This window comes from Anopheles arabiensis, chromosome 2 (genome assembly GCF_016920715.1).
Source record: "Anopheles arabiensis isolate DONGOLA chromosome 2, AaraD3, whole genome shotgun sequence".
NCBI classification, from domain to species: Eukaryota; Metazoa; Arthropoda; class Insecta; order Diptera; family Culicidae; genus Anopheles; species Anopheles arabiensis.
The window spans coordinates 43,453,026-43,479,609 of NC_053517.1; the positions used below are offsets into that span (position 1 = coordinate 43,453,026).

Consider the following 26,584-nt stretch of genomic DNA (forward strand, 5'->3'; position numbering starts at 1 on the left):
GCATTTTTCATCAAAATTCACCATCCCTCTCCTATTTTTCTGTGGCTCTAGTAAAGCTGTCACGGTGTGTCACTCAGCTGCACGCGGGGAACAGATGAATGGCGGTCGATCAGATTACGAATGGGTTTTGTGTGTTGAGGAGGTTTTTTATATATTTAGACCGCTTCAAAATTTAATTTCGTGCACGTGCAAGCATCGCTTGATAGGGAAAATAATTATTATTTCAAAGAAATCGCTCAGTAAAACTGATACATTATCAATCATATCGTTCCATTCATCGCACGGTGCATGCCGCAATCAAAACTCACTTTAGCTCACTCACCTGCAAGATCATTAAGTATTAAACGAAGTAGTTTTGCTACGATTCCGCGTCCATTGCGACACTCTGTGTGTGCTTGGGTCATTTGGTCTTATCGAAGAAATCGAGGCTTGTGTCGCGGAGTGTTTGGAGTGTGCCGCTTATAAGAAGCAAAATGCCGACATTAGGCAACTCCTGTTAGCCGCAGCATACGCAGCAAACAAACACCATTCTCACCATCCAGCAACATCATTAGCATACGGTGTGGTTGGTGCGGTGGTTAACGAAATTCGATCTAAATACTCTGGTAGCTCTGGTAATGTTATTATTTCGTTTGCATGTCGCATAGGGCGTGAGAGATAAGAGTTGGCGACAAATCTTGGGGCGCACACTTTGAGCTCCTTTTGGGCTTTGGGTGCAAATGAGTTTTTTTTACTTTCATAACCATCCCCCGGTAATAGCGTAAGACGGTAATTAGCACACGGCCTTTGGAGAAGGTGCTAAAAACAGAATAAAAGTATGTAGGTAGAAAACATTGAGGACAAATATGAGGTCATACGGCGAACGGTGGTCACGTGACTCAGTCGACCAGTGTCGGTTGAAGGCAAAAAGAAGCTCTAGGCAGATTATGCGTTGTGCCCTACCAACAGTCGCATTTGATGTACTTTATTACATCCATTTTGTGGTAGTACGTACTGGGTAGGGCGTTTTTTCACTAACCCGGTCCAACTCCACAACACACACCACCTCGAACCGATTGCAGCTTGAACTTCAAACACATCCACCCAAGGTGATATTCGACTCGGCAGGGTCGAAGTGCGATAAAATCGATACTACTTTAAGTGCTTTAAGTGGTCAGTTTCTTCAGCAAAAGGAACCTACGTGCCTGTATGCTTGGGAAAAATATGAGTAAAACACGATGTTCCGTACCACATTATCCACTTAAAGTAGTAGCAGTAGCTCGATGCACATTGTCACACACACACCGTGCCCAACCGATGTGTGTGGGTGTTAAAAATGCAACGTTCAGGTGAGGACACCCGATCGGTGGCAATGTTGGGTTTGGTTCGATGCCACTGGTGCGTAGCAATTGGTGCCACTTCCCGTCAACCGTTTTCAAATGTTCAAAGGGCCCCCTTTTTTCAATTCAAGCGAACCACCTGATGAGATAGGCGAAAGAAAGGTTGTATATGGAAGCGGTATGGAAAAAAATCTGGGTTTGGCAGGGTAAAAAGGTGCATTTCCGAGTACAAAAGGTTGGGTTAGTGAGCGAGTGAATAATGCAATAATTGTTGCATTGTTGGCACATGGGCTGGAACAGGTTTGATTTACAACCTGATTTACAGCATGTAGGTAAAACGGCCTCATATTCATATAGACAACTTTATGATAGGGTGTTTTAAATGCTACATTTTTGGAGAACAAAAACGATAGTTGTGAACCCATTACAATTCATTTAAGCAATATTTAAAAAAAGCGGTCTTAGAATAAAAAACTACGTGTAAAAAACTCAATAAGTTATTAACACGTCCGTACAAAGAAATGTATAAAAATAACTTTTTAAATTCATTTCAGCATACAATAGCATAGAACAGCTACAAGGTGAACTCTTATATAAAGCTTTCACCACATTGAGCAGTTTGTTTACTTTTATTTTAAAACATTCATTTAAACACGTTGCTTGTTTTGGCTACCTCGTTTTCTACCAACTAAAACCTTGCATAAAACCACCCTTTCAATTACCTTACCCTGCTCCGTTCCCTTAGCGACAGTACTGCAACTCGTCGTAAAACATAAACAAATAATTGTGTAAACCCCAACAACGGGACCGGCTGCAAACCTTACCGCCCAGCAATATGAAGAAAAACAATTGCAGGCAACGCTACAAGTTTGTTTCACTACTGTTACCTCGCATAGGGCGAAAGTCATTCATCGGTGTATGTGCAATTAGTCTGTTTATTTGAATTTGGTTGCCAGTGCAGCGAGCAGTGCGTACGGTTGGTGGAATAGTTTGAATTGGTTTGAGCGACATCAAACACACGAATCTATGAAAGTGACGGCAACCATGGCAACGCAAACAGGCAGTCAACACTACCAACAATTTGCGGTTGCTGCACCCGCAACAGTAACTAGATGAATCATTATCATATTTGTTTCCCAAAAAGTGCGCTATTCTACCAGCGTGAACGTTCCGTAAAACGACAGTCGCATATGAGGAGTTCGAGGTCGGCATGACGATTAACCCGATTCGGCATGCAAATGAACGGTACATGTGATTCGCATGAAGGTGTGAAAAATTGAAACCGTGTGTACAAAAATGGCTTAATTAGTGGGTGGTTTCGGTAACTTGCTGGTGTTGTTTTTCTTCCACCGCATGGAACTTATCGCGTGTGGGTGTGGGGAGATTGTAAAACAATGGTTGGGCCATTCGGTGTACGGTGTTGCGAGTTTAGCTACGTGGGGAAGCTCGTAGTCGAATTCATGCATGAAGATATTTGTTTTTAAACGAATTACTTTACTTATAAACACTGCTTATTGTAAACAGTTTAGTGATTTTTTTCATTTCAATGGCATTTTGCACACAACAGGGAGAGTATAGTGGAGCAATCAAAAATAAAACTGTTTGATTGTAACAATTAACAAAATCTGCAAGTAATGACCAAACGAAGACCCATTAAACCGCAACATCCTTTCGTTAATCGAAACCGGCCCTTTTTCAATGTCTTAGATGCTATTCATGACGTAAAACATCTCCCACACACATGATCCTCCGTGCGACCCCGTCTTAAATGCCTTCAGCTTAAATGAAAAGCAGAGCAAAAGGGGGCAAAAAAGGTCACGCCTGCCAGACGATCTCTGATCGATTTTCGGTGCGCAAGAATGTGCCTTCACTTGCTCGCTTGTATACACCACCGATTCCGTCCCTTGCGCCCTATTCCACAGGACACCGATGAAACGTGAAACCCCGAAATAGCCCCGTCAAAAAAACCAGCACCAGAAACAGGTTTGGTTGTTTGCTTGGTGCTATCGGTTTAAGGGACGCCACCGGCCTGTTCTGGACGCTCTACACACAGCCGAAGTGAGCTTGCCCCAGATCAAGATGTTCGATGCCCCTTTTCGAGTGGAACCACGGAATTGACGTCGCGTCATTGCGGTCACCGGCACAGCCGCCACAAGGAAGGAAGGAGTCGACGCTGGCTGTGTACACTTTCAAACCATCCGGTTTACGAGGGAGCGGCTGTGAAGGCTTCGCTTTCAGGCCGTAAGTTCTTCCGCTGGGCCCGCTGTAAGTGGTGGTCTTTTGGCGGTGGCCTCATTTCTCTGCGCCGTCCGGCAACGGGTGACCGAAGCTGAGTGCTTTCAACCTTGGGGCCAGCGGGTTGCGATGGCTTTTAGTTCTTCTGCGTCTTTCGGTGGACCGCACTGAGCTGGCATTCGAATGACGACCGAACGGACGAACGAACGATCGAGCGTGCTGTTACGCTGAGGTGTGAAAGAAAGCATATATGCGCGAGAGATTACGCCATGTTGCGAAAGTTTGTCAGGTTCGTTGGGGAGGGGAGCAGCGTAAGCAGCATTTTCAAGAAGTTTTGAAAGAAGCTCAATAGAGAAACGGTTTCCATGGTGGCAGGCTGGAACGGACCTGGGTTGAGGTCTATTTTTACTTCTCGAACATTAATTTCTCCGAAGAATGTGAGGCCAAACTATTTCACGCGGCAGGATAGCAACAGCGCAAGCTGGGCGTTTTATGTCAGATTTTTGTCGCTCAAAAAGTAAGGCAGTAAGCATTCAAAGGTGGAATGTTTTGTTGAGGGAATAAATAACAAATCTCATGAAATGTTGTACATTCCTTCGGGGAATTTATGCCTCAAGCAAACGGCAAGACAAAGCGAATCGTTTGCATTGTGCTAATTGCATTACGCTAAATGGCATCGGTTTCCGTGCAGCATTCGCTGCCGTGCCGGAACGTGTATCGATCGCAAATGGGCGGCACTCACGGAGGAAGGGACGGTAATTTATCGATCTGTCAAAGTGACCTCCTCTGTGACGTATGCTGCCTCCGTGTAACGTGAGTCTCATCGCTCAAGTACGCGCGTGTTTTTCTTACGTGCACGGGGAAGTTGTTTCTTCACTAGCCTCTAATCCCGTTGCTCGTAAGGTCAGTACTTTCAACTATCAAGGACGCGATTGTATCACGCAAAAAGGGTAAAAATAGAAAGGCTTTAATGCACCATGTCTAATCGATTGGATTAAGAACGAGGTGTAAATTGTGCAAAAATAAGCACTAGCTATAGAATGAAGTTTGCTTCATGCAAACTTTATAACATTTTAATAGCTTAATCTACTGGAATAATTGAGAGCATTTTTGAAACGGACGATCGTTAAAATGTCGTTTCAGTGGGGGAAATGATTTTTCCTCCACTGGAATACTACCTTCTGGCCGATAACAAGCAGTAATTTCCTAGTCAAACCATCAACACATTAACAGTGAGGCGAAAGAAAGGTTCCCACAGAACCTTCCTTCCCAGCAAACGCACCGAACAGGAAGAGGCAAAGATTCTGAATGTCAGCAGAATGTCTATTTGTTTGTTACCTGCCTCATCAACAGCATGGGATGTCTTGTTGTTTGAAATTAGAATTTTACGACACCATGCTGGTTGTGATCTGCTCGCAATAGCTTCATTGTTTCCCGGATTTGCTATCCATCCCGTCCAAACTCGAAGGGAACCGAGCGCTGTTAGCCCAAGTGTACACCATCGCTTCCCAAACTACGATCCACCATAAAACCGTGTGCAATTAGCTACGAGGCGAAAGGGAAGGACAGTCGGAGTTTTCCCTTAAAATTGGTACGATCACGCCGAACTGATCCGAGAAACCCAAAATTTACGCTGCTCCGCAGGGTCAGTGAAAGGTAGGGCCGCCAAACGAAAGACTTCAACCGTACGAAAAAGACGAACCCCTGCATGTACATTTGTGTGTAAGTGTGTGTGTGCGTGTGGTGTCTTTTCACGGCGATCTTTCTCTCTGCTCGCTTTTGTTTGGATCGTTCTTTCCCTTATCGTTTGTGTAGTACGCTTGCTACGATTGTGGTCTGGGGTCGCTTCTTCGCTTCACGTCGAAGACGATGCGATCATTTGTACGCCGTGTTTCGCCGAGTGGTTCTTGCGCTGGTTGATGATGATTTCTGGTTTTTGCTGATTCCCGCTGTGTTCTTTAACCGTCATCATCACCATCACGAAACCCACCCCTATACAGTGACTTGAGCGAGAGCGGGAACGGAAATGGGTATACCCATTGCAAACAGTGTGTGTGTTCAAAGTCCCACGCACACACACACACACACAGCCAGACACTTGGAAACACAAATACAGGTTGGCACTTTCTTAAGAAGCGTTTCTCCCTGTTCTTACATGCTGCCAAGGGGTCGATCGCTGGGAATTGGAATGTGTTTGTACCGATCTTCTCATCCGCACGGAGCGATGCTTTTATGCTTGTCTGGCGTTGTGTGCGAACAGGTAGCACACAGAGGTAGTGTGAGCGTGTGCGTTAGAGGTTTAGGCGGCGGTTTAGGCACCTGGCTCCTGGCTGTTCGTCCCATCAAACGGGCGTCTTTCGTGCTTTGAATTTGTAACCGAAAGGCGCTGATCGTTAGTGGGAGATAAAATGTTTATAAAATGAAATATTCCCCCGTTTGACGTACAAGAAAAGGCTTTACATGTAATCGTTCCATGGTGTGCATAGGTACGCAGGCGGGAACGCATTCTAACCAGCTCCAATTAACGATGGAAGCGTATACTTAATTATAAAATCAAACTTAAAAATGCAAAACTCAACGATACGTGACACCGTGAAAGAGATAGCAAAGATCGTAACGATGAACGTGGAGCGTCGTGACTGTCGCTGCGGTGGTGGGTACCGATGGCATTAAAGCCACCCCATCAGCGGCTGTCGCTGTGGTAGTAATGGCGCTGACGGTGTTAAAATTCCAACGCATGACTCATGCACAGGGCACGGTACCTATAGCACACGCGGGCTAGACGACGGTGACGCTCACATTGCAACACACACCTCCCACTACCCACCCGCCCAAACCAGCTCGAAGGTGGCGCGGTGTTTGTGTTTTTGCCCGCGCTATCCCTAAGTGGTGCTCGCATCTACGATGCTTTTTTTTAAATTGAGAGTAGAACTGAAACTGGTTGAAGAGAAATGCAAATAGGCCTTGCACCCTGGTGTTCGAATGGAGGTGTGATTTATTATCATGTTGGAGCTTTCCAACAACAAACTATCTTTACACGAAGCTGCTGCCAAAGGGGTGAGAAAAGCTAGCCAGCAACAGAAAAGCTCAAACACTTACCAATAACAAACACCCCAAGGGTGGTGACCGGAGCCAGCACCAAACTGCGGATCCTCATCTTGCGCTGGGGGGTTCGTAGCTTGCGTCTAGATTTCTTTCCTTCCCTTTTCGAACGGCGTATGCACCGCCAATGCACTTTCTCGACTCGTGCGTCGACTATCTCGTGAACACACACACACACCTGCCTGTTAGATTTTCTCCCAATATATATATTTTTTTGCTTCACATCCGCCGCACCACACTATCACTATCTCTTGCAGGCTCTTCTTCGCATTCACATTCACAATTTTCCGCCGGCACAATACAAGTGCAAAGCAAAACAACGCAGGGTGGAGGAGATAACGCAACAAAAAAACTGCGGACACACACACAAACACGCATACACGCACAGAGCACCGTTACACTACCGTTTGATGACGCGTTTGGGGCGTTTGAAGCTACCCTCGCCGTTGATGCTGCTCGTTGTCGCTTTTCTTCCCGCCAGAGCACGATCGCATGCTCGATGTTTCCTTTCTACTCTCTCGTCGCAATCCCGGGAAAAGGGGCGGGAAGCGGGGGAAGTAAAATTTCACCCGTGTTGCTAAATCTCGCCAAAAACCCGCCCAACAGAAAGGAAATGGGGTAAGCAGCTTCGATTAATGATTTCCTTTTTTAAATGCAAAATTTGTCATCTTCTCTCGTAGAACACTTTTCTGCCCTTCTAAACACATATCCACTTACACACACATATACACAGACCTACGTAACACACAAACGCAAAGAACTGGGGAGACAAGCAAGTCCCCCTGTGCGGATCTATAGCGCTAGCAATTTCGTTTTATCTCAACGCGCATAAAGATGGGGGGCGTAAACACTGATCACGCATTTTACCGGACGCTCTTATGCTCTCAGGGACAGACACAACAATTACACATTAAACGCAGCACGATTCGATTTCAAAACATTAAACGTCCCTCTAGAGGTAAGCGCCACATTTCACAAACTGGCCACTTTGCACACGTGTTCGCGTTTAGTGCAGCTGTGATGGTAAAACAAATGTGGGGGAGAGTTGGGCTGCCACCGATTTTCCCGAGCCACGCTGACCGGTCGCTTTATATTTAAAAAAAAACGGCCACTGGTCCGGACCGCCGTCAGTGTGGGACCCGTCCGTACGCGACCAAACTTCGAACTCAACTGGCGGCCGTCGTTCGCGTACGCATCGCGGTTTGCGGAAAGCCCGTGCCTACACAACGACACGAGACACGCTTTGGCGTTTGAACACCATGACAACCGGACGGCGAGACACACGGGAGAAACGACGCACGGCGTGACGGCACACGGCTAATGGATCCCACCGGTGTGTTGGTGTGTTAGCTGGTGGTTGGCTCTCACGCACCCTTGTGGGATTGTGCTGTTTGCGCCGCTGCTACGAAACCTCACACGCAGGTTGAATTCTACCCGTTTTGGGGGATCGGTGGTTGACTAATGGGAAGTTTTAGCACAAATCACTACGCACAACGAATGATACAGAATGAAACACACAATGACACGACGGGCAGCTCCGTTACACGCACAGTGAACGGCGCAACACACTGCAAGGGACTACACGGGGCCAAACAAATGAGCCCTTGCTAATGCAGCCACCGTGTGCTGCTAGAAACTGCAGGTATGTGTAGGCGCAGCATGATAGTGTTGGTGTGGACAGGTGAAAATCAACAGTAGAGGCTGCCGTTTGGAATCGGTTAATAATTTTCTATGAGCAAATATTTAAATTTTATAATACTGCAAGTTGCTGATTTTAAGAACTTTAAACTAAGATAAACGTATTACTTGCTGTTTACAAAAAATAAATAAAGTAGACTATACCGATACATCAGGTCCCATTTTATCAAGATAAATTTTTGAGCTAAGCTTTTACAGTGCGGTACACACTAAAGGCGCCGGGTAATTAGTCACTGGCATAAAATTAAAGTTTTTTATGTTTCTTTTGCTTTTGAGTACAGTTTAGTATTGACTTAGCAAAATGGTAACGAATGAGTAAGATAAATAGTAAAGGATAAGGGTTAACTTACAATAGGTCAGAGTTAGTTTTTCTCTCCGAATTGTTTTTGTTTTTAATGAATGTTCTTGTAATTAAATTCACTAGGATTTGTTCATTTCACTAAAAACAAACAGCTAACTCTAAATACCTAACTAACTCTAACTCTTACTAAATAAAACAAAACAGAAATAAAATAGAGAAAAAAATCTATACATAAATAAATCGATTTACAACAAAATGTATACTGACGATAGTTAGACAATCTGACTTATCGTAATGATCTCATAATTCAAAGATAATCTATTATTTTTGACTTCAGATGAACACGAAAAAAAGGTAATAAAGATCAGTTGATATATCAAAAGAAAACTCCTTCTAGGAAAACTATCAAACGAAAATTTCACCTAGCGAGTATTGTTTATTGACAAGGGATCATACTAGGCGCCTTTTCTCTCTAACGGTTAGTTAATAGCACATGTTTTGAAGTTGACTTGAAAAAAACTCCAACAAAATTTGTCATCAACAAACTACAAAAGATCGAAAGAAACGTCAAATGTTATCATTGGTCTAAACAGCTTTATTTTCAAATTGTAGATATAAAATAAATCATAATATTTGGTGGTGTTTTATCCTATTGTACATAAAGTTCAAAGATTTCAGCAAAGGTTGACGGTTGTACATTTATCTTTTATGTCATATGCGTGTTTTTAGTAGCGTCAATGCGCTGTGATGAGGATCGCCGACCAACAATCTGCGTCCTGAGGTTGCAGCATTTATTAAATAAAACATTAAATATGTTTGTTGTTTTTACCTTCCACCAATATCATTATCCAAGTTTGTACGATATCACACAGGGATTATAAAATTGTTGTTTTTGTTTTGTTTTCGGTTCTTCTCTATAATATTAACTTTCTCGCATGGTTGGTTACCTTCCCAATATAGCTGGTAGCTTAAAGTCGCTCGAGGACGTGTCAATGTCCAACAGCATACACATTCTCTGTTTCGTAGCACATGTCACAAGACGACAGATTGACCTACCTTACGTACATTTTATCCTAACGATAAATAATGTATTGCTCTTCAAAGATTATTGTTCGACCTTAAGGGACTCTCTACTAGAACTACTATTATTCGCTAAATTTCGACACACCGGTGGCTTCAGTTGCTCCTTTCCACGTTAGTGTTTGTGGGACCTTGCTTTACATATTATGTTGAAAAGAATGGGTAATTTTGAGCACGCCGTTCTCACAAACTGGTTTTTGATCGCAAGCTACGAATAAACTGTTTAATGATCTTCCCTTTGCTCTACACAAAGTATTAGCTCACGAACGATTCAACTGTACTCGTACAACACCGCGTAGAGCTGGCTACTGATCATGGAAGGAGATATGGAGTGCGTACTAGCTTGAGCTGCGGATAATACAAAGCAACAAGTACAAACAAGGAAAAAATTGAAATAATTATAATCCGAGGATCGGTTCCACAATTAAAAGGTTTGACAATTTACGTACAATTTTCTAGGACTTTAGTGATGAACATGAACATGGTAGGAGCGTGTTTATTTGAATTTTGATTTTGAAACAGGTCTGCTTTAGATGTGAAACAGTGAAGGAGTTGAAACGGTCCACCAGGGACAACACATTTGAAGTATTTTCATTACATTCAAAGACACGCACAGCCAGGCAACTGGGGTTGCTGTATTACTTTTTTATTATTTCAATATGTTTGAATCTGTTTCAATTTTGGTGTCAGCATGTCATTAGGTACCTTTTCCACGCTAGTAACTAGTAAAACAGTACAGTGATGTGGTACATATAACAATAAATTAAAAACTATTAACGATGGCACTTTGAAGAGCTAACTAACGCTGACTAACAGTAATAAAACAATATAAACAACCAAATAGAATTGAAGATTGATTTGTGCTTGCACAGGTGGTAACAACACAGTGAGTTTGAGTAAGAAGCTTTAAATTGTCAACATAAATATATATATACCTATATTTCACTCATAGTTCGACACATAAAGTCCAGTCAAGAACGTTCACTAGAAGATCTATTTGAGTGTGCTACAACCGATTAGTCATATAATGTGAGTAATAGAACTGGGATTGCTTTTGGTGTTCATGCTGCTGTATCCAAATCGTATAGGGTTACATATTAAAAAACCCAAACATGTTTTGTCCACAACATTATTTCAAATAGAGGGCCTTCAAAAGTCTACTCTGTTTTGTTTTTTCTTATATCTGTAGCGTCTGTTTAAGGTCCTGTGACTCGTAGAAATGGTTTTTATTGCAAATTTGGATGTTAGCTTCAGTTTTCATCTATACTATGTATATGGGTTCTAGTGGAACACGAAGTAACGTACTAGAAATATCAGACACGGTATAAAGAGAGGAAACGAAACAGAGTTAATAATGTACAAAATACAAAAGAATATAATTGAAAATGCAATTTAGACCATAAAAGACAACAAAAGATAACATCATGTAACAACATTGTAAAAAAACACAACAAACAACAATAATCAAGCATTTAACCTAATATTAATGGGAGAAAATGGCTACTAAAGATAAAAAGACACAAAATAAACACCTAATATGGAGAAAGCCTATGAATGGCAAATGCACATTGGCGTACAGTGAAATTAGTGGTTATTTCGTGCTGATTTGCTGAATTAAAGGTACCAATTTATACGACTAACCATTCTTACATGTTTATGTTATGCATTCCTAATGTACGCTGCATTATTGTTTAAGCACTATCCGAATGGTAACAGTATGCTTCATTTTGTTTGTAAGGAAGTGTGGTTTATCGGGCTTATTCATAAATTCAGATATATCGACTAAAAGCTATATGGTACGCTTTATTTGTAGGTCACTGTTAACACAACCTTGCTACCTGCAAGCGATGAAACAAGCTTTTAGAAGATAAAATGACGATCTGCACTACATATTGCTTGGATAAGCTTGCTACACTAGCTATCGAGACGATTTAAGATTTGCATTGCGCATACAAACAACCAATATTGAACATTGCATATTGAGGAAATTCCTTAGCGACTTAGGATAAGGTTAATGGCAGATTGAATAATTGTTTGGGTTAGTGTGTATGTAAAAAGTAAAGGGCTTGAATAACAAAAAAATTCTCGAGGTGCATTTATGTTTTTTTTCCAAATAATTGATATGCATTAGTTTGCTAGTATGCAATAGGTTTAATTTAAAAAAAATAAATTGATTAGCGAAAAAACGCTACGTAGAAACTACTTTTGACAAATAACGCTTGTGTATGGTCAGTTTGGTGTAACGCCAATCGGTGTTTCTTCTTCTAACGCAATCTGATCGTCAGAAGCGATTTGTGTGCTCTTTATGCATTTGTAACGCAACGAGGTGTGAACTAGAGTTAGACACTATTGGTAGTCAGAATACGATCAGCTATTACAATGCTTATTACTACACTTTTTTGTGAAAAATAAATTGTTTTGTTATTGTGTTCGTGTGTGTATGTTTTTTTTGGTATAGGACTACGACACACGAATGTCATATAGGTGAAAGGACATAGATGTCAGAGGCAGGTATGCTTTCATGGTTTGATTTGGTTTAAAATTTTGGGATAAGGGCTAGCAAGAAGAGTGTTTCCCGAACGGTCAACGGTCGGCAGTCCGGTACTGTTACTTCTCAGTGTGGCCGATAGTGCGGATCGGTATCGTTAAAGGATGGCTTACCTCTACCATTAGCTAGATTCAGGGCACTGGTACCGCAAGAGGCCAGATGCGGGCTATGATCGCTGCGGGTGCGATTGTTCAGAAACTCGCGAATGTGTTGCACGATCAGATCAATTGCCACTGGAATGAGGAGAACAAATAGAAGAATTTGTTAGTGCAATTAAATGAACAAATATTGGTTTGGGATACAATTTGTACATGGAATCGAGTTTTTTGCTTCAGAATGTGAAAGAATTGGCTTTTATAAGCAAAAATTACACAAAATTTAAGGCAATACAAGTCACCGAACTGATAGTGCATCATCCGTCGAAAAAAAAAGGAAACTGAAGAGTACGAGACAGTGGACGTAATTAGAACCAGCGATGGGGCTTGTAGGGTGGAACCACATAACCGAGCGTATACCCAACAAAATGATATACAGTATGATAAACACGAAAACAAAATGAAATAAGTCGTACCGATGTATGTGTGTTCGAAAAATGTCCTCTTTATTGTGCCATACACAAATCATGCCTTATCGGATTATTCGTTATTGGTCTTAACGGTTGTATAATCACCATTCGCTTCGATTATCTGTTATACTTGTTCGTTTTCCTGTTTTGTTTTTCTTAAACGCTAGCCATTTACACACTTTCCGTGTTCAACAATGACGTTTGGGACCGAAGATAAACCGGAGTGTCTTGCTGTCATAACGATAGTCCAGTCTAGTGAGACCTTCAATTGAGGCTACCTTTACCAACTTGGTTACTTATTATGCTACATGACAACAACTCACTGATTAGTAGGATAAGATAAAGTTTTAGCTCGATATTCAAGAATAGATTTTAACAGACCGGCAGTGGCGCAAACTGATAACTGCAAAAAAGGAATGTGTTTGGCGGGGGATATTTCCAAATCCAAAAGAATAATGAATTTAAGAACGGAAGGAATGGCTAATACAAACGGCATTCAACAGGATCTACATATTCAAATGCATAAATGCAAGCGTAGGAATTTGTGGCACACGGGGCGGATGGCCTTATAAAGGCCAATGTTTTAACAGGTGCAGTATGGTAGAACAATACAACATGATTGATTGCACAGCTGCAAATTAAAGATAAAATGTGTACACTGCTACTACTTTTAAAGAATAACGATTCGTTACTATGGTTGTTAAATTAGTTAATCAGTTGGCTTTCGAAAACGTTAATATTGTAACAAAGTAAGACAAAAGGAAAAAAATGCAAAAATAAATAAACCAGAAGCTTATTCATTTGTTTTGATCAGTCTATGTAATGGTTTACCGTAAAGTTTTAGGGATGTACTTTAGTAAGTAATTGTTATGGTCTATTACTATGATTATGGTTAAGGTATCAAATTCCCAGTGAAAAACGGTATAAAAATAGCTGTCATGCAGTATGTTAGCCTGGAACATTAAATTTGGCATGCGTTTTTGCTGAGGTGTTTTGCCGTTACGCCTATATATCTTCTCTAATAAGTAGGACCGAGTGTGCAACTTCGGCAGAAATAACATTGGATGCGTGAGGTGAGGCGCACTGTTTTGTTTGTTTGTTTGTTTTTTTCAATTGTGTGCATGTTTGTATGATCATTAGCTCTTATCCTCTGACAACGTTTTATACGTGACACCAATGACACATAAGTCCTACTGTGGTTGTATGATGATCGCTGCAGAGCTTATTTCTATTGCAGAGGACCAATATGACCAACACACGACCCCACGCGATTTAATGCCCGTTCTGGTTGAGTCCGCCACTCGGATGCAAGATCTCATTAATGTGATGCACTATCAGATCGATCGCAACTGTAAAATGTTAGAAAAAGATGAGCAAGAAAAATAAGAGAAACGTCCAGTATAAACCATTCGCTACCCCGATGTGTTATTTGGCGCAAACTATTTAATTGATCGCACGGAATGAAAGACCGGCCACGGCGCATGAAGTTATTCAACTGAGCCCTAAGGAATAACAATAACACAAAAACACAATATGGTACATCGTTTGACAAAAAGCGTTTATAATTTAATAGTCGAATGGAAAATTTAAACAATATCATAAAGTTCACGTGTCAAGATAGCGAATAATACGAGTAAAGTGAAAACAAAATTAATTCTTTATTGCGAAGTTATCGCACGAAAAAGAGCAAATAAGTAAAAAAGTAATAAAAACAATAATAATTTTCAAAGAATAGTTTTACTGATGTTTTGCAATCAATGGAATTATGTATTCCTGAATAATACAAAGATAAATTTGTTGATTGATTTAGTATTGAAAAAATGAAACATTGTGATAGAATGATGTATAAAAATGCACCTAGTATCATCATAGTGATAAACAATAATTAGTTATAGGTCCGGATATTTTGAAATTCAATTTACCTGTATTGTCAGCTCCTCGTGGTATGACAACGTCAGCAAACTTTTTAGTCTGAAATGGACGAATCAGTAGTGATGTATTAAACAGTAATGTAGTGTTTTAAAACAATGAATGTTAATTGATGATCATACCGGTGAGCAAAACTCTTCGAATGCTGGCTTTACGAAATTCATGTACGCATTCAGCACCTGATCCAAGTCTCGTCCTCGTTCGTTAATGTCACGTGGAACTGGAACACAAACATAGTTTAGAAGCAATATCACATGACGCAGCACACCAAATAAACGGGGCTGTACGGGTCATCATTACCTCTTCGGGCCAGCCGAGTGTCCGAATCGGTATCGACAAATAGCTTCATGTGAAAGAGATCTCGAATGGCGGGAAAGTAGAACACCAGTATGCCCTCGAACAGTACCACGTCGGCCGGGTAGATGGTGATTTTCTTTTCCGGACAAACGGCATTCCGGCGGTAGTCATACTCGCTAATCTCCACCTTTTTGCCGTGCAGAATGTCCTGCAGCGTTTGCAACATCAAATCCTCGTTGAACGCGCTCGGATGGTCAAAGTTAAAAAGACCCCGTTCGGCGCGCGCCTTTTCCGAATCCGACAGCTCGCGATAGAAACTATCCTGGCTGATAGTGACGACCTGTGCACCGATTGGAATGAAAACAAATGCATGTTGGGGTGCTGTGTAAGTGATCACTGATTACGTAAATGAGTGGGACGCTTTGTTTGCTCACTTGGCGCTGGGTATGGTCCATATCAGCTTGGCCTAGTTGTTCCATGATGCGTTTGCATACGGTCGACTGCGGGAACAGGGTAAAACGGAGCAGATTTCGTGTTGGACGGTCAGTGTATGTTTTATCAATTGATGGTGCATGCAGATGACGAACGGCTATATTTGGCACCGTTTTCAAGGCCGGGGCCATACTTTTGATTCGCACTGCAGACTGCGCAGCAATCCCACGGGCGATACCCTACGCTCACACGTTACACCTACCTTTCCGCTGGCCGTTCCACCAGCAACGCCAATTAGAAAGGGTGTTTTCACGCCATCCGCAGCACCGCCATTCAATCGTGCACCATTTAAACACTCTCCGTCACCCATTGCTAAGAACTGGGGTAAGTTTTCCTCACTTTGCACCACGGGAAACGGGGAAAAATAATCCGCACGATGGCAGTGCGCAAAACGAAATTATTTTCACTGTAATGACATATGGTGTGTGAGGGAACGACAGACAGTTTATTTATGTTTTGATAGATGCTGATAGCCAGTGTGGCCAGATTTTTGGCGAATTTCGGTAAGAGCGTCTGTTGGAAACTCGTGAGTGCCCAACAATCTGCCAGGTCACAGTGCGAGAGAAGAAATGGATAGATGAAGAAAGAGTGAAAGGGAAGTCAAGCGAGCGAGAGGAAAGATAGGGAAAACGATAAGTTTGGCGATAAAAGGGCAGGATGCGCCTGCCCTCGCCCTTTTAGTTGAAACGGAAACCAGGAACAGTGGACTAATTTTTTGATTACACCACAATAAAATCAGCACAATAAAAGCACAATAAGTGTTATCTAAAAAAATCCACACCGTTTTCAACAGCGTCAATATTTTATCGGTAGTACAGTGGAGTGCTGTTTATACGGGTACCTTTTATCCGATTTTCCGTTTATCCGTATTGTAGAGAAATGACAGTTCAATACAAAGTTGACATTGCGTTATGAGGAAGATATTTGAAAAAGCGGTTATAGGAGCACATTGTCGTAACAAAAAACACTATAAATCACAGTGGAGTGCTGTTTATACCTTTATCCGATTTTCCGTTTATCCGTATTGTAGAGAAATGACAGTTCAATACAAAGTTGACATTGCGTTATGAGGAAGATATTTGTATAGGAGCACATTGTCGTAACAAAAAACACTATAAATCATGGCAAATTTCAAATATTTAAAAAAACTGGGTTATTTTTATCATAAAATAAGAATTGGTGATAAAATATATCATTTGACTCATTATCCGTGTTATTTGCATATCCGGGCGAGTTGAAGTCCCGAGAAGCACGGATAAACGTCGCTTCACTGTATTTGGTAGGAGTTTTAATTTGTATCGGTAGTTTTCGGTATGTTTTGAAGTGTTAAGCGGAGAAGGGGGGGGGGGCGGTACTGTTATCTGCACGAGAAAATACATTCTTTTTTTATTTAAAGGAGATGCATCAGATTTGGTCCATAGCGGTCATACGAATGAGGCCTTTCTGAAGTGTCGATCTGAAAACTGTACTATGGATTCTAAGCCAACGAAGGATTGAGATGTACATTTCCTTTTGAGCGCCTAAGCGCCATAGATTAAGCTTAAACGACTGGAAAATTGAATATCCATAGAAAAAAAAAAATGAAAACTCCATCGCTTCACTTGTTTGCTCAATAATTGGCGTATTACAACTCATCATTTTATTGCTATCCTTTTCTTGCAATGTGTTTCGACAAGTTTCATCTTATCATGACCTATATAGCCTTCTAACTTTCTGAGCAAAAATCTATATGAATGGTCGTATGGTCAGATGCGTGGGTATCAACACCAACGACCATTACTCAAATCTCATTTGCTTCAGTGCTGATGGTTTCCGTTGGAGTTTAGTATTTAAACAATCGTATCGCCGTTCTACTTCTAGCGATGCATAACTTCAATGCGAAACCATACAACAGTACAGAGGAAATGAGAAAGCTCTCCTCCAAGCGATAAAGCTCAACTGGTTGGGGTATCCCACCAACAGAGAGCGCCACCAGCTTTTTCGCTATTTTTAGAATGCATGAGTCGTTTGCCGTCTGCTAAACGAAATCTTTCTATATTCCGTTTAGGTAGAGAGCTTGAGTCGTTTAGAACCCGTTTAGTGGTCGTTTAGTGGATTTTGTGGCACTTGGGCGGTGGCGATTCCATTTTCTCGGGGTTCCACGCGGCCGCTTAGGACCAGTTGCAGTTCTTCTTATTCTGGTTCTGGTCGCTAGTGATTTCCGTTGTTATGTGATGATCGTACGGTAGGACGGTTGGTTAGTTTTACTGACATGAGCAGAGGTGGAATAAAACTTCGTTCGAGCGGACTTTTCGACACTTGATCGTCCAGGCGATCATAGAAACCTTTAGGAGGTTTCTCTTACTGGAAACGTTGGAGTTTAGAGGCCTTACCATGGGTAGGGGGACATAACTAAACTCTTTAAATGAGATCTCGATAGATGTTGGATGGGCATAGTCCTATCCTGACAGCAGTGGCGTATTTAACGGTAAGCAAAGTAAGCAATTGCGGGGGGCCCCGTCAATGAGGGGCCCCGGAATCTTTAGTCCATTATCCATAACAGTTGATATAATATGGAACTGTATTAGCAAGGAGGGCCCCGTGGGTGATGGACGTTGGGGCCCCGCGCAGACGAACCATAAGCCCAAGCGCCACAGGCAAACAAAATTTATCATAGAAATGTAACACAATCAAAGATCAATAGATGGCGAGTACCTCAATAATTCTACAAAGGGCCTCAACAATTCTTACTGCTATGCCTAACCTGACATCTGTAATCCATTGGTTTTACAAATCTCACTCTCAATCGGGTTTCGGTTGGATTTATATTTCAATCGTATCGTGTTTAGTTTTCGATGCGAACTTGTGCAAAATTAAAGGTTATTGATATGAGGTGTAATTTATACATTGTATCGGAGTGAGGTGTCTGTCATTATGTGCCTATGCTGCGCTTTTAGTGTTGTAACGAAGGCTCTGGAAAGTTGTCCACTTTGCTGCAGTAACGCTTGAATTGCACGATTCCGTTGTTTTCGAAAAATGATTTTCTATGGATGGTATGGTCTGGGTATGTTACTATGGTGTGGATTGATTTGCTGATGTAATATAATGAATGTGTAGTAATAGTGTGATTTGGCTTTCCGAATAGTGTTACAATGTCTCTATAGCTGATAGTGTGGTTTATAATAAGTTCTGTTTAGCAGATATGCTACACCATATAAAATATGGAGTTCACTACATTAAATCATTTGAGAAATGGTTTTATGACTTTTCGGTCAGTATTATAAGAAAATGAATCGGTAGGTTTACATACCAGAAATCGGTAGGAATACAGATAAATCGGTATTTCTGGTCACTCTGCTGAGAGCAGCTCGTTTGGTTTCTGGAAGCGCTTTAATAACTTACACATTTCATTCGCCAGAAGAAACTGGGAAAAGATAACTAATGGAGCTTTACCACAAGAATAGTTGTAAGAAAATAGGATAAAAAGTTTCGCAAGATAAGCCAGAGAATTTATTACAAACGAACTGGCGGAATAAAAAGACTTATTTTTTTGGCAACAGCTCAAGTACAACCAAAAAACTTAAACGTGTTCTGCATTAAATTATTTTTCCGCAGTTTTCTAACAATAACCAATATATATAATTAATGAAACACAACAATCCAAAATTATCACAACCTTCAAGATGGCTTGAGAAAGCCTTTATCCGGAGTGTTTCGGAATCGTCAGGAGTCGTCCGGAGTCTTTTAGAGTCGTCAGGAGTTGGCCTTAGTCAGAGTCATCTGGAATCGTTCGGAATCGTCGGAGTTGTCGGAGTCGTTCGGAGTCGTTCGAAGTCGACTGGTTTTTTTGTGGAGTCGAAGTAATCCGGAATAGGCCTTCGACACAAACACTGAGTGCACGCGTAAAGTGAAAAAAAACACAACGAAATGAAATGCCTGATCACAAGCACCATTGCACTGGAGGGTTACTGTTGGCTCCGAAAAACTCCGTTATCGGTTGACTCCGATCGATTCTAGACGACTCCGAGTGACTTCTACTCCCAACAATTACGGGCCACTCCTGACGACTACGAACGACTTAGGAAGATTCCGGACGACTCCGGATGACTCTAGTTGCCTCCGATTCCGCGCGGAACTAGTGGTTCCTAATTTGCTGGCGTCGGAATCGCACTAAGAATAGCCGGAGTCGGATTGGAGTCGTAGGTGCGCTCCAAAGAGCACATCACTACGGTGTACCATTTCTAGCAAGCATGCATCATAAAAAAATATTAATACGCCTAAATGTAGGCAATACTGTGTCGAAAGGTGAGCATTGCAGTACAATAGGCAGTTGGACATTTCGTGATCCACGTATTATAATTATGCAAAATCAACAATGTAAAAAACATATTTTAAAAGTAGTAATATAAAGTATTCTCTAACATTTTTATAACCAACCTAAGTGCACCAATTTGTTGCGTTGAAAGAGGTATCGACAGATCGTTGAGCAAAAATAAAACAATTTTTGCTCAACGATCTGTTGATACCGCTTTTAACTTCGTCAAATATAAAATAGTCAAAAATACGATGAATTGTCCTATTTGGCCGGAACCCACTTTATCGGCACGCGTTTCGCAGACTTATTCCTGCAGATTGGCCAGGAAAGTGTCGGTATGAATACATTATTATTGTCTGATGAGTGTTATTCTTCGTACAACTTCCATAAGACCTCCGATGCAGTTTTCCGAATCATTTTCATGGTTTTTAGGGACACGGAGTAGTTTTCATTTTTCCCCGGTTCTGCTTTTCCGGGATCATCACGATACACGTGATCTGTTTCTACAAAAAGGGACGGTTCAAAATTGTTCATTAAAGTCACAGGTTAGTATTTAACAATTAACAACCTTTTTTTTAAGCCGTAACTGTCAAATTTACCCTGAACAAACTGTCAACTTTAAGAAGCCTTTTTATACCTTGAATTTCAGACTAGCGACATCCGTGCAAGTGGTATGCATCGTTGCATTCTTCTGAAAACAGCAGACAATTGTGGGCGAGCTTATATTCCGGTTTTTTGGAGGCGTAAGATGAGCGGCTCCAAGCTATTATGAAGAGGAAGGGGAAGGATTCGAAATGAGATTAACGCACTGTCAATACGATATGGTGAAATATGTTTAAATCTTATCCTTGCTTCGAGGTTCATTCTTCAACCCAATCTGCGGTATGAAGAGCGTCCGATAATCCCGTACCTAATCCGACCTAATGAACCAACCGATCAGTCAAATCGACACAGTCCAATTCTACAGGCAAGGCGATCACTTTCACACTGACCACTGTTAGGTCTTCTGGTGCTGGTTGAAACAATGGAATGTTAGCACGTGACCAGTCTGAGGCCATACTGGTGAGTGCGTCCGGTTGGTGTGGCTAATTTTTCGTAATGCCAAAATCGTGGCCAATGACAGGCGATCTAGACTGGCACGACGCCAAATATTTGCGCAGTCGTGTCATGGTCGAGCTCGTCGTGGCTAAAACCATGTCCCATAAATCAAGCTACCCGCAAAGAGAGAAATAAGTGGGAAATCTGATGATTATGAGGTGCAGGACAATGCAGTAGACGATAGATTGGGATGTGGAAGAGGTGTAAATGTTTAAAGATCATCCAGCATATTGCTGGCTCAGTGTTTGGTGAATAAATTTGATCGACAAACGCTATCAAACCTACCGGAGTAAATGTAGGCTCCCTTATACAAACACGTCTTAGTTCCAGCGAGGAGATAAAGATCGACCATATTATGTTCAAATAAATGTCGTTAAAAAAAGCACACAAGCCAATTTATCTGATGGTCAATATTTGTGCAAAAACAAACGGTTAAGGCTCGTGCCTAAAACGGAGCTTGCACAACGTAGAAGGTGCTTGTGATTGGATGTGTACCGAGCCGGACACATAAAAGGCTTAAGAAAAGGTTTGAACGGATGGATATGCGTCTAGACAGCCCCTGTGTCAAGACATCAGTTCCGTGATGATTTAATTTTTCTGCGCAATCCTGTAATAAGCTCATGCCAGACTTTGTTTCTCGTCAGGATGATAGCTGACGTATCAGCCGTTTGTGTGTCTATCATGTTGTTCACTTTCCCATGTCCCAAACGTGACGACGCCTAGCGAGCCTTTGACAAGCACGACGTGAAATTGAGGATGAGCAAATATTGAGGTCATAAGCTAAGTTTGGCAAGCTTACGATTAATACGATCAGAGCGTCAACGATATTTTGTGGGCATGTTTTGCTTCGTTTGCATTGATTGTGTTGGTAAATAGGAACAAAGGAGAACAATTTTTTGCAGCAAACTGTAGCTGGCTCGTCACAAAAAATGAGTTAAATTTGAAGCAGCTATTAAGTGTATCGAGATCAATTCTAAACCACTTTCAACTTTGATGAGAATATATGTCTCCACTCGTCTAAGCTAAATGCTGTTAAATCCGCTTATCGTGGCCTGCTCATTCGCTAATAGCGTCTTTCAACGCTTTATCGGTAGGCTTCCGTTGCTGAGTGTAGCTCGTAGCTAATAAACTTTGATTTATTCTTACACCGGTAGAATGATTTATCATATTTGCTGAAGGTTTATTTACGTGTATTTGCTGCTTCCCGTGGCGGAGAAGTTCACACACGAGTGTTGAAAGCTTAGAACTGTGGATCTAACTAATGTCAAGCTGGCCACCCATCGAGGTTAGGCTTGCTGGTGGTTGATTTATTACATCTAGCCACTAACGAGATGTGATTTAAAAGCATTTTTTTCGGTAATGGACTGCTCACTGCTAGCGTGGTTTTAATCTTCCCATTTAGAAATAACCAAATTTCAAACAATGTTTCTTTTTCCCAAAAAAAAAAAAAAAAAGGCACGGATTATAAATAAATCCTTGCATTTTATTCTGCACAGTAGAATAAGCGTGGCATTGCCTAAGAACGTTAAACCGAAAACCTCGTTTATCGATGCATCCCGTCCAGGTGCAGACGTTCGTTGCCATGCTGACGTCTTACAAGTGTTGATCATTTGTAAACCAAAAATCCCTCTTCCAGCCACTGCTCGCGAATCCCTGCTTGGTCCTATCAATCTTCCGACACCAGATCCGTTTCAGTGGGCAAAATGGAAGCAAGCTGAAGGATTTGCTGCTGCTGCCGCCGATGCCGACACCTTATGCACTTTATTTATTTTGCCTGTTGATGCATTTCGACAAGATAGAGAAATGTCGAACAATGGCTTTGAAGCTGTTCCGTTGCCGATTCCGGACGTCGTAACATTCGATCGCGAATACAATGCCGGGACCGGGGGCTGGCAAGCATGCCAGCCAACCTGTAGCAGGTTCATCTGCGACTGGGCGAGGTGACGATGAGCTTCAGCGCTTCGGTGCGTTTCGCACAGCCGGACAGTTTTGTTGCGGAGTGGTGCACTTTTGCTGGGGCTTTGTGTGGTGTCAAAAGCGCACACCAGTTCGAGTTTGTGTTTCTCTTATCGGATGCATTTCATCGTCAATTAGCAGGCAATTCAAAGGCGTTAGCGTATCTTTGCCGCGCGCGAAAGATACCAGGCTGAGTAATGATAATGCGAACGTGGCGGTAATGGAAAGAAATAAAGTAAAATATAAAAAAGTAAAGTTATAATCGAATTTGGGTAGCTGAATTCCTCATGAGTTTTTGCATCGGGGCGATAGGCTCCAATCGGTAGGTGTACAATTTCCAGACGGTTGTAAATTTTAACGATAACACGATTGTTCATCACCACTGTGGTTGAACAATGGGAATTTGGTATGGTATGGTGAACTAAAACTTTTCACATGAAAAAATTGAAAAATGTAAAAAAGTCTTCTTTGCAGTAAATGTCTTCGGAAAGTGTTAAATACAGCTTTCTGTAGTGTTTGGAGCCTTCGAGCAGTTTTGAAACTGACATGTTGAAGCCGTCGCCCCGTCCATGCCTCGCTACGGGTGTGCAATAAAGCATTGACGAAAAGGTTTAACAACAGAAAATTGCCGCATCCATACGCGGTGGTTATATTTTATTCGATTCGGTACCGAATCGAAAACTGTCGTCATTTTGGCCAATTTCCCGCCAGAACCACTTCTGAACCGCTTCCGTTCCGGGGATGATCACAGCCACGCGGTCGGGATCGTATTTTCGTGTGGCCGGAATAAATGTTTTTTGATTTGCAATAATTCACGGCTTTAGCCGGACTCCGTATTGGGCATCGGGTGAATACAATTTTGGCAAACGGCGACGGTGATGATGCTTTCCACCAAGCTGCTTCAGGCTATTGGTTACCTCCATACGCTCGCCCATTGAATGGAGAGATGGACCGTGCAATCGGCCTGAATCGATTCACCGTTGGAGCGTAGGATCTTTTTTTTCGACTAACGACAATCGATTCTTAGTGACTTTTGCTGGTTGAAAACAAGCTTTCGGGAGGTGTCATCATCATTTCTTGCTTTTTCTTATCCTTCGCCTCACGTAAACGGACATTTTCACACTTTATTCTGAATGGTTTTGCATTTTGGAGTGTGTTTTTTGTTGTTGTCGTACGTAAAGTTTATAAGCCTTGATGCAATTGCAGTTGAGGCAAGCTTTTGGAAGATGCAGCTCCAGTTTGGGGTTTGGCTATGGTGTTTTCACCATCATTGAAGGAAAGATCAGATTAGTAAAATTTATGCATGATTGTTTGTGTCTGGTACGAACCAATTCGGCCGAAACAAGTGTTGCTTTGAATTGAAAGCGAGAAGGACGGGGTTCTGTCGACAAGATGCAATTCCAGACCAACGATGATGGGCGTTACATGTTCTGTAGCGTCGTGTTTGGGTTTTACTTTAGCGCATTGTCCGATCAAAAGCCATGGATTTTAATGGAGTTACCACGGATTGCAACTTTAATTGATGTATTATAATACTTGTTCCCCCAAAAATACAACGAACATTACATTAAAATTTGGTTATATCTATTTTCAAGATCTGTAATAACGTTGTTGGCTATTCGTTGTTACAGAACATCACTAGCGACCACTTAAACCGTAACGTAGCCCGCGTAGTTGCTGATGCCACATAGATTTTTGCCACGTGCCAGCCTCATATAGCCATCCTCTCCCCAGCTGCCCCACCAGTTTTTCAGTATCCAGTAGTCTTTGGTGTATCCGAGCAGGAGCATCGCGTGGTTCACTTTGGAGTTATCACACGAAGCTTCATCGTCGTAAATACCATTGCTGTTTTAGGGATGGGGGAAAGGAAGATAAATCAAAGATCTCAGGATCAGACACCAACTCGATGCTTACCTATACAACTGGAATGATTTGGGTGCCGCATTTATACTGACTGGAATGGGACCGACCTTCCACAGGGCAAATGCAAGTGCGTCTTCGTTTTTGGGCATAATGGACCACTCGCTAATGTTGGCAATTGCATAGTCTCTATTGAAGGTACATTGTCCTTGCTGTGGTAATGGAAACAAAAAGATATGAATTTCTAGATGGTATACATTATGAAATATTAAAAGGGACATAATTTGAAATCAGAAAACAAGCAAATAATAATCAAAAATAAAACAAATGAAATGCTTGACACGCAGTAGCTCTGAAATTAGAAGTAAAGTATTAATTTCAATTAAATTGTCGATTTTTTCATAGATTTTACACAATTTTGTCTTTTCATTACTCATACCTTTGCCTGCAATGACAGTTCACTATATAACCAAACTTTCACCGTGGAGGTGTCGCGGCATCTCCTGTCTGCTCCATCACTGCCATTCGGACATCCATCAACTTGCGTTGATTGGAACTTGGCCCGTAACTTTATCCGGTTGTCATCGGAAGGTAGATCCTGCGGTGTACTTTTTTTACGTACATGTCTGCAAACGATTACGTTGCATACGTTACACAGCTTAACACCTTTCGAAATACCGGTCGCTGCAGATCACACGATAGGATTGCACGGGAATGAATGCATCGCCGCTTTATTGTAAATCCCGCCACTTGGCACATAGAGGCGGATCAAACAAGCCGGCCCGAGGGTTGACGAAAACGCACACTTCCTTTGCAGACCATCGGCGATCGGTGGTCAAACTGGGGTGCACTGAAACATTGCATTGTTTGCATTTTTGCAACCACATGGAAGTCGGTCGCAGATGTTTTTCTTTTCCGGTGTTGGGCGTTGCCGGTGGCGAAGTTATTGATTTGACATGCCCTCTGAACTGGTGGCCGAAACGGAAGATGGTTTACTATTAATCGCGCACCATTGAAATCACTTTGCACTCCCATTTGCTCTCACCGAGCATGATGGACATGTCTTTAGCACAATGTGTCGTAAATTGAGGTCATGCACAAAACGTTGAGGTTATCAATGTGATAAAACTTTTGATCAATCAAAGACTTTCTCTATCTACAGCTGCTAGTCGTGTAAGAACTGTAATGCTTTGCTAGCGAAGTTACTTCACACCAACTGGAAGAATCGCTACGGAATGAGTTGTTTCAGCGGTAGGCACACATGCGTGTTTTTGACTAGTGCGTGTTTTTGTTGTGAATCAAATGTGTGCTTGTTTATTTACGATTCAATTAGATTGATGATCGTGCAAAAATAGGAAACGAGCTTTGAAACAAAATTGGTATGCGGTAGTCCGTTACCGTTGAAATTGAGACATACATATCATGCTAAAAATGGAATGGTTTTACTTTATATATGTGAGTAAAATTTTAGCAGTATGCTTAAAGCTGAGGTAAAAAAATCTATGAATGGTTGGTTTTACGATGCTAGCCAGCTTTTTTATAAGTAGTTTATCACTTGGCGGCTGATATCATATCAACACTCCATACAATACAGCAAATCTAGCCATAGAATTTAAGCCTGATAAAATAAAGTATAACATTTTTTTAAGAAGCATGACTGAATTAAGAAATGTTAATAATTGTTTTGATGGATATTATTGAATTTATTAAATAATACTATTAGTAATACTTATTAGTATGACTCATTTCAACTAGAAAAACAAAAAATAAACAATGGTGAAATCCAATTTGGCGGAACGTAATGGTCTAT

At 41.6% G+C, this 26,584-nt stretch overlaps 3 protein-coding genes across 6 annotated transcripts in view; all 3 read right to left on the reverse strand.

The window, feature by feature from the left end:
- The window catches only part of LOC120896632 (protein crumbs), a 31,391-nt gene extending 23,125 nt beyond the window's left edge, over window positions 1–8,266 (reverse strand). For both annotated transcript variants that reach the window (XM_040300888.1, XM_040300887.1), the window contains exon 1: window positions 6,654–8,266. In XM_040300888.1, the coding sequence (XP_040156822.1) occupies window positions 6,654–6,711 (58 nt within the window). In that variant the 5' untranslated portion in view covers window positions 6,712–8,266. The remainder of the gene's footprint in view (window positions 1–6,653) is intronic.
- Window positions 8,267–9,227: 961 nt separating this feature from the next.
- On the reverse strand, window positions 9,228–16,008 carry LOC120893624 (uridine-cytidine kinase). Of its 3 annotated transcripts, none has more exons than XM_040295626.1 (7): window positions 15,769–16,006; window positions 15,509–15,574; window positions 15,078–15,414; window positions 14,900–14,997; window positions 14,771–14,819; window positions 12,397–12,516; window positions 9,228–10,083 (listed from the first exon to the last, which is right to left on the reverse strand). In XM_040295626.1, the coding sequence occupies exons 1-7, from the start codon at window positions 15,874–15,876 to the stop codon at window positions 10,007–10,009; spliced, it is 855 nt and encodes a 284-aa protein (XP_040151560.1). In that variant the 5' UTR covers window positions 15,877–16,006; the 3' UTR covers window positions 9,228–10,006. The 3 variants fall into 3 exon arrangements, with proteins under 3 accessions (XP_040151560.1, XP_040151561.1, XP_040151562.1); XM_040295627.1 differs by having other exon boundaries at window positions 9,230–11,039; XM_040295628.1 differs by lacking the exons at window positions 9,228–10,083; window positions 12,397–12,516 and adding an exon at window positions 12,860–14,197 and having other exon boundaries at window positions 15,769–16,008.
- An 8,419-nt stretch (window positions 16,009–24,427) lies between these two features.
- On the reverse strand, window positions 24,428–24,981 carry LOC120896915 (cathepsin K-like). The gene is made up of 2 exons (XM_040301439.1): window positions 24,829–24,981; window positions 24,428–24,759 (listed from the first exon to the last, which is right to left on the reverse strand). The coding sequence occupies exons 1-2, from the start codon at window positions 24,924–24,926 to the stop codon at window positions 24,564–24,566; spliced, it is 294 nt and encodes a 97-aa protein (XP_040157373.1). The 5' UTR covers window positions 24,927–24,981; the 3' UTR covers window positions 24,428–24,563.
- Between the last annotated feature and the right edge of the window lie 1,603 nt (window positions 24,982–26,584).

Coding starts and splice junctions, on each gene's coding strand:
- LOC120893624 (XM_040295626.1), bottom strand. CDS start 15,876: ATGGGTGACGGAGAGTGTTTAAATGGTGCACGATTGAATGGCGGTGCT. Junction 15,415..15,508: donor TGGACCATACCCAGCGCCAA/GTGAGCAAACAA, acceptor ATCGGTGCACAG/GTCGTCACTATCAGCCAGGA. Junction 14,820..14,899: donor TCGAAGAGTTTTGCTCACCG/GTATGATCATCA, acceptor CGTCCATTTCAG/ACTAAAAAGTTTGCTGACGT.
- LOC120896915 (XM_040301439.1), bottom strand. CDS start 24,926: ATGCCCAAAAACGAAGACGCACTTGCATTTGCCCTGTGGAAGGTCGGT. Junction 24,760..24,828: donor AAATCATTCCAGTTGTATAG/GTAAGCATCGAG, acceptor TCCCTAAAACAG/CAATGGTATTTACGACGATG.